Consider the following 11,217-nt stretch of genomic DNA (forward strand, 5'->3'; position numbering starts at 1 on the left):
ATGATTTCTACATCGTCAGTCATTTTTTTCTGCTCTGTTGTCAACATGTACAGTAATGGGAAATCCTGACACTTGACCGTTTTGCGTTAGCCGTTAGCTTCACCAGCCGATCACACGGTCACCTGGTTTCTGAGCCCTCCAGCTGTTCTATAGAACCTCCTTGTTCACCCCTCATTATGATCAGTGTGTTTTTTTAAGTCATATTAAAATTTGAATGGATGTTCGATCATCTTGGGCAGATTTTGGAGAACAAGTGGACCAGTGAGCTGAAGCAGGTGACAGAAATTCAAAAACAAGAATATCAAGAGTGGGTCATCAAACTGCACCAGGATCTGCAGAAATCCAACAACAGCAGTCAGATTAAGTGAGTTCATCTATTTGTGTATGTGTGTGTTGTGTGCAATGCAAAAGTGTCACTGTGTTGGTAATTATTTTAACAAATTCTGAGATTATGGTGAATTTTTAACATTTGTATAATACAGAGTCATTACTTTAACAGTTTTATTATTGTTTCGTTGAATAACGGGGTCAAGAAAAGGGGGTTGAATAGATCAGATTTTTGAGAATTAAATGAAACAATCACCTCACACAAGGTGGCGCTCTTGTCCCAACATGAAACAATGTGAAGCACTTTCACAGTTTTTACACTGATCATCATATAGTGTGGACTGGACCAGCTTTAACTTTATGTCTGATCAGGGCTTTTTTGTTCACAAACTATTGCAAAAATTAAAATCAGATGAATTAAAATCATTAAAAACCAGAGTTTACTTTTATCTTAAAGGATATAAAAACACAAGTTTGTAACACAAACATTAGATTCTGCATCTTAGAAGAATAATCTTGACTCAGTTCTAGGACTTTTTTATTATTCTAAATAAACTCAACTGAATAATATTTTAAAATAAATACATCTAGAAAGGAAATTGTTTTCTATCTTGTTGGGTTCTTGGAACATTTCCCACGTGGACCAAAAAAACAAGCTTCTGATTTGTTATTTGATGAATAATGACAGATATTTGAGTCAAGAAGTTAAAAAGTATTAATGGTGAGCAGTAATGAAGCTCTGAAGTGGTGATTTAAGTCATGTTAATGGTGTCACTCCACTTAGGTTGGATATTTGGTAAACCAGCAGGATCTGTTTGCTAAGAGTTCACCATCAATCTGCTGACTGTGCATTACATAATAAAATCATCTTGTTGGCCGTGTGGATGGAATTTAAAACACCTACATCAGCACTCTGAACGCTTTAGAGATTTACATTTATGATTAAAGCATTAAAATTAGTGAAAGGAAGCTGCAAAACATTTCAAGTTGACGGTTTTGTTCAAACTGTGTCTTGCTTTAAAATCAAATCCAGGCGTTTGGTTAATTATTGCTCTTTCTTGTATTATAATATTATATGATGTTAAAATGAAACCTCTGTGTTTTCCTTTTGCCTCGGGGTTTAGGTCATAGCTTTCCTTATATTAACATGCTGTACAGTACATCAACTGTGACATTAATTAATGTACGTCACCTTTTTTTCCCAGCACTATATCTCTTTTCTTATTTATAGGTGGCCATATAACATTATGAATGGATTTCTGTGGTGTATTTAATAGCTGTTCAGTGGATTGATTTCGTTGCATGATTGATTCCCACCCAGTGAGGAGATTAAGGTGCAGCCCAGCCAGCTGTCAGAGGCAGCAGACTCTGGGACCAGGATGTTTGAGGAGCAGTCTCTGCTGGAGGAGAGCTTCACCATTCACCTGGGTAAGGTGCTCCACATTATTCATACAATTTAAATCAGCTGTTGTATTATCTTCCTAAAAGGATGCTTTTTTGTACGTTTGTTTTTCGTTCAAGCAGGAGCGCAGCTGAAGACGATGCACAACCTGCGCTTGGTTCGAGCCGACGTCCTGGACTTCTGTAAACACAGACAACACGGCAGCAGCGGAGCCAAGCTGAGGCGGCTGCAGACGGCTCTTTCTCTGTACTCCTCCTCGCTCTGTGGACTGGTGCTGCTGGTCGATAACAGGGTCAACTCCTACAGCGGCATCAAGAGAGGTCAGCAGGCATGGCTACTGTAATGTAACACGAAAGCAATGCAGGGGTCAGCCTTTGATTGGCTGTGTTTCTAGTATTTATGACTCATTTCATTGTGCAGTCATTTGGCATTCTTCTATCGTTTTGAAAGCTGGTAAAAAAAATCCACTTTCTTTTTTTAAATGAGAACTGTTTTTGTTGTGATTTTACATAGAAATAAATAAAAAAATGTTAAATGTGAAAAAAAGTTCAAAAACCAAATGTGTTAAGAGCTAAATAAATAAAAAAAATTGCCGTGAACCTTTAGTTAGACAAAGCTAGTGAGCATTTTTGGGTTCAAACGGTGGAACTATGAAACCTCTTAATAGTAAAATCTAAAACTAGGATGAATCTAGTTTAGTTAGAGACACGGAACAAACTTCTACAATTAGCCAAAAGTGGTAAGAAGAAGATATGACCTGTGTAGGAGTGAAACTCAGGATCTTGCTCTGATTGGCCAGTGCAAAACCGTCAGAAGTGCGTGTAAATTCCTAATAATTTCATATTTTGCGTTGAAAATCACTGTTTTGCTTTCTTCTCAGTTCAGAAACATGAAGTTATTTTGGGGAATTTTTAGTTTATTTTAGCAGTTCTACACGGATGAATAAAACAGGAACATTGTTTAATCTCTGCACAGGAAGCTCAAACCTTTCAGATTAAAAGCATTTTGCTTATGTTGGAAATTTAAACCTCTTGCTGAGGTGTTGCTTAAGTCCTTTAAGTTTATTTTCCTGAATCATTTCATCCCTGGCCTGTCCCGTGTTGACCCCACAGACTTTTCAACCGTGGCGAAGGAGTGCACAGACTTCCACTTTCACTGTTTGGAGAAGCAGCTGGAGGAGGTGCAGCAGGTGCTGCTCTACGCCAGAGCCCAACAGAGCAGCAAGCAGAAAGACCAATCTGGTTMGTCTTGTTGTCAACATAAAGGCCAGTGTTTACTCCAATCTAATCTAAAATATTCAACACATTTCACAGGGGGTTATGTTAAGGAACACAACATACTGTATTAAAGATTCTCTATCGGTTCGTTCTCTTGATTTTCCATTTCAAAATAAAACAAATTATCTAGTGGCTTTTTGGTTTTAAAACTAAATTAGTAAAAACAACAATAGCAAAATTAAAAAATGCTCTTTTTTCTGTTTTTATTTTAATGTTTAAAGCAATGACAACTTTTATATTTTGTTAGCGCACCACTTCCTGGTTGAACCGTAAATCATGGCATGAACTCATGGCACTTCTCATTTTCACTTTAGAAATCGCCTTTTTTGAAGGAGCTGACATATCTTGAGAGCTATTTTACTGTGAACAAAACTGCTTGAAGTTATGCAGAATYGGATTTGAGTGCAGACATTGCTAATATTTTTAATATCGGTCATCCAGCTGCTGTAAGCTCATCTTCTTTTGCGACTTCCATCACTTCCATTATTGCTACATATTAAAACAGAAACTGTATATTTTATTTTGGATTAAAATAACTAAAGCAAAAACCAAACACTTTGGATTTTTTTATTAGTTTGATTTTTACATTTAGATTTTGAAAACGGAAAATCCAAAAATAAAAAATAAAAAACATGATTAATCCGTGCAGTTTTATTTTGAAACGGAAAAACGAAAGAACAAACCAAACACACATTATTCTCTTTATTTTAAATAAAAAAATATGAGATTAAAATCACTTGACACTTTAATAAAACCGTGGCAGCCCTAAGAGTTTCTGCCACACGGCTCCTCGGAGAGCTGGAGGATTTCAGCGACATGTCACGGTTACGAGAGGAGGATTAAACAGTCAAGAAATAGAACCCTCTTTAGATTAGTACCACTGCGCTGATGAGAAAACACTGTCCAGATTCTCACCACATCATAAGCTGAGTGGTTTTAGTGCACAGAAGCTGTCTTGCATGCTTGAAATCCATTCTTAAAATACTCCAGCAGACGTCGCAGGCGTTGGAATATTCCTAACAATAGCTTTGAATAATTTACATGCATTGTTTTATACGTCTGTGTTCACAGAGATTCATAGGAACGGAGGCGACGATAAGAGCAAAACAGTCGAAAGAAATCCTTCAAATATTTTGCCAGGTAATGATCACGAATTTAACAGCAACTGATCAGTTTTTTTTAAACGTCAGTTTTAAATAATCTGTCCGTCACTCGAGGTGAGTTCTACATCTCGCGCCACTCCAACTTGTCGGAGGTCCACGTGGTCTTCCATCTGTGCGTGGACGACAACCTTCGTTCTGGGAACATCACGGCCCGCGACCCCGCCATCATGGGTCTGAGGAACATCCTGAAGGTCTGCTGCACGCACGACATCACCACCGTCACCATACCTCTGCTGCTGGTCCACGACATGTCGGAGGTGAGAACAACAGAGCAGCGCCAAGCCTCGTGTACCTGAACATTTAGGTTCGGTAAACTAGCAGGTAAAGCAGTTTATGAGTGTTAACTTATGAATATATCACTAAATCTGTTTAAATGTTGTGTTACTTGTTACGCAGTCCAAAGTAATGGGAAGTTAGGTGTGTTTGAGAAATCAAGGAAGAAGAAAAGACACGTCATAAGTAGATTTTAAAGATAAAAAAAGGCATGTTCCCTCACTTAGCTCTGGCTAGATTGAAATCTCTGCTCTGGCCGTCCTGTGCTGTCTGGTTTGTTTGGAGAAACAAGACCACAGTTTAAATATAATGGGCTGTTCCTCATCTTCTTATTGTTTCTTCCTTTAAATAAAAACAGAAACTGTGCTTAATGATTTTGAATTCATATTTAAACGCTTCAGTGAATGAAACGTAGTGCTATTTTTAGAAGAAAAACAAACGCTTTGCAGACAAAGCGAGTAAAAAAGAAAAGAAAACATCTTGCAGTTTCACAGCTGCTTATGTTTCTGGTTGAAAGACTCGTCTTTTCTTCTTGGCAAAACAAGCGCAACTGCTTTTAGATCAACTGCCAGCTCAGCTCCTCACGTCTACCTGCTTCAGACATTATCAAAAACTCCAGAATATCCGATCCTGTTAGTCACGCGTCAAAGAACCGTTGCTCAAGCTGGTGCAGTTTATCTCGAGGGCAGTTCGGTTACGAGTCGACGAGCGCCTAAACCCGAACCTCCTTAACTCTCCCGCCTCCAGTTCTTCGGAAGCAGACAACTAAAACACAAGTTTTCCCCCAAGAGTGAATTAATGGGAATATATGACTCTGCTTGTGTCACGCTCCCTGTGATCAAGCGAGAAAGAACTCCAGAAAATGACTCCCCACTGAGGTCACCGTATTCACCTTAAGGCTAAAAGCACTCAGAGCTGAAAGACGAGACGAGCTAATGGAGCCAGCAAGCGTTTTAGGAGGCATTAACAGTTTTTGTGAAAAGTGTCATGTTTGTTTTATCATACATCAACTTGTCTTAACAAAAACAGGGGTTTGACCCACTTAATAACTTTATCTAATTAGTTTGTCAAGTTTTGTGGTGGTTTTGGTCCAGTGGGAGGGAGGTCATCTTCCAATTGGATGAGACGATGAGCCCTCCACTTGCTTCCACTTCCTTATTGCTGCATGAGGGAAAAAATAAAAACATTCTCTATCGAGAGTCTAATTTATATAATAATAAAACACTGTGTGAATGGATGCAGAAGAATAATTGTAATGTGCTTTGAGGGATGAGTGAGTCATTTACTGTTTTAGGTTAAGTGGTACCTCTTAAAGTAATATTAGGAAACAAATATACAAGTTTGAACTTGTGTTGTGATTTTTAGCAGCCTGGATGCCATTTTTTTCCCATAAAACATAAACTGTTCTCGACTCCTCTTACCTTAATAGTAAGTTTTAAATGTCTGATAATCATGAATCAAACAGAGTTCCAGATGGAGTTCCACAGGGGTCGATCCTCGGTCCTCTTCTGCATGATTTGTAAACACTCCTACTTGGTTTTAGGACCGGGCGATAAAACAATAACATGTATCGCGATAGGCACGTGATCAATATCAAAAGAAAATATGTCCGATAGAATGCTGATAATGTCACTGAACTGCGATCCAGAACCACACGGCATTCTGGGGGATGTAGGCAAATGAAAGGCTTTGGCAGCTCAGCTAAGCGAGGTTGGTGGCATCAACTAATTCACTCACTCTTAGCTAGCAACAACCTGCTAAGTAACATGCGCAGTAGCAGTTTCATGTTTTGCCACCATGCCTCATAAAGGCTTTAAAAAAAGAACGGTGTGGAGTGAAAGGAGAAAATGAGTGCAACGGATCGAGAGGAAATTCTGGATAAAAGAGGAAAGGTAACATCACCATCACTTTTTATAAATAGGTAAAACAACAAACTAATCAGTAACTATCAATAATGACTGTTATGAAACCTGATATAATCCTGATACATTTCTCAGTCACATGGCCCAGCCCTACTTGGTTTAATCAAAAACCAACACAGCATAACTTATTGCTCTTATTCTGACGATACTCAGCTGTAAATATCTGTTTCCTTGTTATAACAAGGACAAATTCAAAATCAACTCATGGTGCTTTCTAATGGTCTTACCTAATTTCCCTCTGGGATCAATAAAGTATTTTTGATTTGATTTGATTTTTCAGTCATTACGGTCTGGTTCTCTATATATAACACATCCTCTGTTTTCACTTTGCAGGAGATGACGATACCGTGGTGTCTGAAGCGAGCTGAGCTGGTTTTCAAATGCGTTAAAGGTAAAGTGAGACGCTGATTTATTTATGGATATGTACAGATTAAACTGTCAAACCTTGACTTGGATTTGCAGCTTGTGTAGTGAATATTTTGAAGTTTATTTTGCCCATTTTCCAGTTTTAAGACCTTTAACTCCTGCTTATCTGGGTTTTTGTTAAAACTTAGAAGTCTGTTTAAGAGGAAACGGAACATAATCATTTTTTTTGAAAACATACATGCTTATCTTTTCAGAAACTTATTTAAAAATTGAAAACTGGTATGTATTTAATAGCTACAGATAATTTGTTTCATTTACAGGTTTTATGATGGAAATGGCCTCATGGGATGGGGGTATTTCACGCACAGTCCAGTTCCTGGTGCCAAAGGTGAGTGAAGAATGTACTGTCATCCAAATTACTGTGAGCTATCTAGAAGCACGCATAAACAAATGATATAATCATGCTTCAGACGTGCAGTAAGTCCTTTTGTTTTCATGAGAAATAGCGTTCTGGCAACTTAACTGGTGCAAGCTGTAAACGAGGTTAGGGCGACTCTTTATTTACAAACCTGACCTGTGACCCACTTTTCAGAGCAGTGAAAGCAGAAATTCCTTCACATGTACAAACTAACTTATGGCTAAAGATGCAGAATTCTTCCTTGATTGATTGCTTCCCACTAATGCTTCACGTGGACCCAAAAGAAGTCAAAGCCCCACATGTACACAGCGTCACAAAAGGCGCACCTGGCATGGCGGTGCATACCTTTGAAAACAGGAGAGGCTGAATGTTTGGAGAGCTCACTTTAATCTATAGATTATAGAGCTTTTGGATCTTTTGCCCGGTGTTTACACTGCTACGGTAAAAAATCGCACATGAGCGTGTGATAAGCAGAGGGATTAAAGCGCCGAGGAGAAACCGTATTCACTTTCTTGGAAACTCTAATAGCTGCGTCCTTTTGAAATGCAAAGAAGTTGTTAGATTAAAAGAGGAAAACATCTTGTGTTGAATTGGAAAAAAAAAAAAAAAATTTAAAAGCCATTGCTGGGTGACTCATGACTTTTTTTAGTTTGGGCTTAGCTGGATGCTGAGTATACCTACAGCTCCTGTGGTTTCTCAGGTAGGCAGGAGGGCCTATAGGAGGATGTCATGTTGACAGGATGAGGCGATGAGATGAGCAGCATCAAAGAACCCCGACTGTATCGGCTTCCTGTCAGCTACATGCTCAGACACAAATCAAAATAGCAACTCCTGCAATGGCATTGTCATCTACAGCTCAAAAGATATACTGTGTCTAAATATAGGCTGTCTGTTTGTGTTTTCGCTTTAAGATTACTTAACATTCTTATTTGACGAGCAGCAGCCCTTAAGAGTGACACGGTATGTGCGCCGTTAAAGTCACAGCTGCTGGAACTCGCATCTTTTAAGTGTTTTGACTCCTGTACCCTGAGGAAAAGTGACCTTTTGAGCTAAAGGACACAAAGCAGATTGTGAAGCACTTATTTAGATGTCTTGTTTTCACGTGTAAAGAAGAATTAGAACAATTCCTGTTTAAAAATATATTCAAGCGGCACAAATGGTTTCTTTTTTTCTGCTCTAATCCCAGCTGTGTCTTTCTGTCTCTTCGTAGAGTATCTCGGAGGAAATGTTCTACCAGCTGAGCAACATGCTGCCTCAGATCTTCCGCGTCTCCTCGACACTAACGCTCACTTCGAAGCAGTGACGGGTTGAGGCGAGCGGCGCTTCGTATCCTCGAGTCGTTCGGACCAAAAGGCTACTTTTTGAAAATGAAACGTTGAATGAAATGATAGCATTCTAGCACTTACAGATGAGAAGTGGTTTTTTTTGTACCTCCAGTGAGCCTTGTTATTATTGTTCCCTCCACAGCTCTACAGAAATATGTCACATTGAAAGAGGACTGGAGTCACTAAAGCAGCTGCTACAATTATCATTTCAAGCCTCTTGGGTGCGGTTCTGCTGACAGAGCTTTATTACATCAGCTCTAAATATTACCCTTTTTTTAAATTCAGCTTGAATTCGTTCCTTTGCTTGGTATAATTTAACAAAATCTTAAGGTTTATGAGCTGGAACGCAACAAGGCAATGAAACAAAAAATAATAATAAAAAAAGAAGAAGAAAGAACTTATAAAGTTATAAAACCATAATAAACAGCAGAATTTATTTTTTTTTGTGGGACACTTTATGTAGTGTGTAAGCAGGGAAAATATAACTTTATTTGAACTGATATATATGGACTGAGGTTTCAAAATTTAAATAAAAAAATCCACATTCAGACAATTTTGTCTGTTGGGGTCTACCGATCAACATTCTGTCTTGGCAACAAAAAAATATGGGATAGTTTCTTTAAAACTGCACAAAAAACCCATCTGCTGCAGTTATTTCTACTCACAAGATGCAATGATGCACCTCTAATGATATGTTTGTAGATAATTATTTTCATTCTGCACTGCGGTTTTGTAAAGTAAACATATCTCCCCCCTATCTGTAGATGGCACTGTTCCTAAAGAGAAAGATTTGAAAAAAAAAAAGAGAATTTAATTAAAAGATTTGTGCATCTATTAAAATAATGCTAAATGAGCATTCGCTCTTTGACATTCATCTGCATTCATGGTACCTAAATGTACAGCCGCCATTTTTGTTTTGTCCAACTGTGAATTCTTGTCAGATGTGTTGAAAACTTGAACTTATAAACATTCTGTATTTTTTTTGTTTACACTTTGTTTTAATTAAAAAAATACATGTAAAACCACAACTATTTGATAGATTATGTTCTCAAAGAAAGGCAGCATGAACTCATCAGATATTTCAATATGAAATGATGATGTTTGTTCCCACTTTACCACTCGTGATGTGTTTTGTGGAGGGTTTTAATGTTGATGACTTATCCACAGGGATGCAATCTCTGAAGTTATGAAGCATGCAACTCATTGGAATTAAATTTCAACAGCCAATCAATCCAGCCTGTCAGAACGCTCGCCACAGCAACATTTATTTGTGGCGTAAGGCTAATTACAAGAAATATTAGTGAAGCAATCAGAATAAATGGAAATGAACAAGATGGCCAGCTGCCCTGAGAGTTGTGGGACTTTTTTTATTATCTCCATGCTTATGTCACGCTGTCGTGCTTAGTGACCACAGAATCATCAATTTGTTTATATAATTTCATACCAGAGGATGACTCAAGGTGCTTTACAAAATGTAGACACAAAACAACAGCAAATTTGTCTTGAATTTAGATTTAAATGTGGTCTGAGCAGAGATCAGCTATCATTTTAGGTTTCATCATTTTAATTGAAATCAGTCATTTAACTTTCTCTTTTCAGGATTAGATGCCTTAATGTTAGAAATATTGTGATTTTTAGACATGAACAGATTCAGTATATAACTTTTGTTGTAAGTGGACTCATTCGCATGCAGAAATAGACATGAGTATATAGGTTTCTCCTGTCACATGACTTGTCTATGTGACTATTAACTTCATCATAAGATAAAGTATTGCTCAGTGTTTGCCTTAAGAGTCATCTCGGTGGCCTTGAGTGCCAGCTCACAGGAAGAATTCATTGTGTTTGTATTTTTTTCCAGAACATAGAGTACAAAACATGAGAAAAATGTAACTATGACACGTGTTATCCAGTAATTAATATTATCTGAGAATAAATTGTCTTTGCCCAAATCAAAAAGCTAAATCAATATGATGCTGTCACACAATTCTCTATACAGATTATCATTGTAAAACATGCCTCTTGTCATTCTAGTTCTTTTTTTTATTTAATGGCACAAATTGTAAGAAAATTTAGATTTTTAAATAAATGAAACTGTTTTTTTTTACATAGCTTTACCCTCAAAGTGTGGAAATATCTGCAACGATTACATCCCTTTACCAGGGCTTAACATTGAATTAAAAATATCTGCAGTCACTTCAAAGTAATACAATAAAAAGGTTGCTTTAATTCGTATTTAACATTGTTTTTAAAATATGTTTTTGTCTTCAGACTAAAAATGAAAATACAACTTTTTGGACATAAAAAATATTCTTATTATTATTTAAGTTATTTTAAAAGGACTGAAATTAAAATTCAGCAGAAAAAATAAACATGAAAAATGATTTAGTTGTTATTTTAGACACGACTAAACAAAAATACAAATTAATCTCGTTTTGTTTTGGCCACCGTGCTGCTACCGCTTCCGGTACTGGCCACATTTTTGTGCCTAGAAAAATAAAAAACTTGAGCGCCATTTCTGTTACGTTTGCAAATGCATCGCAAGCCATTTATCTTTGTGTATTTGGTTAGTACTGCGCCATATTGCTGAAAATATTAATAATTTATAAGCAAAAGTTTAGTTTAACGAAGTGTGATAAATGCCTAAATTTTGTTTCTTTTATTTTGAAAACTGCAGACCGGAAGTTGTTTAAGTAGTTGATGCTAACTTGACAGCTATTGTCACAGCTGGGTAGTTAGTTGGCTCT

At 37.3% G+C, this 11,217-nt stretch overlaps 1 protein-coding gene across 3 annotated transcripts in view; it reads left to right on the forward strand.

The window, feature by feature from the left end:
* Positions 1-9,807, forward strand: part of ferry3 (FERRY endosomal RAB5 effector complex subunit 3) — a 12,404-nt gene extending 2,597 nt beyond the window's left edge. Inside the window, exons 6-14 of one of the 3 annotated variants that reach the window (XM_014034160.1) lie at positions 240-364; positions 1,649-1,755; positions 1,849-2,049; positions 2,842-2,994; positions 4,078-4,146; positions 4,224-4,426; positions 6,698-6,755; positions 7,051-7,118; positions 8,359-9,807. In XM_014034160.1, the coding sequence (XP_013889614.1) occupies positions 240-364; positions 1,649-1,755; positions 1,849-2,049; positions 2,842-2,994; positions 4,078-4,146; positions 4,224-4,426; positions 6,698-6,755; positions 7,051-7,118; positions 8,359-8,451 (1,077 nt within the window). In that variant the 3' untranslated portion in view covers positions 8,452-9,807. The remainder of the gene's footprint in view (positions 1-239; positions 365-1,648; positions 1,756-1,848; positions 2,050-2,841; positions 2,995-4,077; positions 4,147-4,223; positions 4,427-6,697; positions 6,756-7,050; positions 7,119-8,358) is intronic. The other 2 variants (XM_014034169.1, XM_014034176.1) reach the window with 2 other exon arrangements.
* The last annotated feature ends 1,410 nt before the right edge of the window (positions 9,808-11,217 follow it).

This window comes from Austrofundulus limnaeus, unplaced genomic scaffold (assembly GCF_001266775.1).
Source record: "Austrofundulus limnaeus strain Quisiro unplaced genomic scaffold, Austrofundulus_limnaeus-1.0 Scaffold7, whole genome shotgun sequence".
Taxonomy (NCBI): Eukaryota; Metazoa; Chordata; class Actinopteri; order Cyprinodontiformes; family Rivulidae; genus Austrofundulus; species Austrofundulus limnaeus.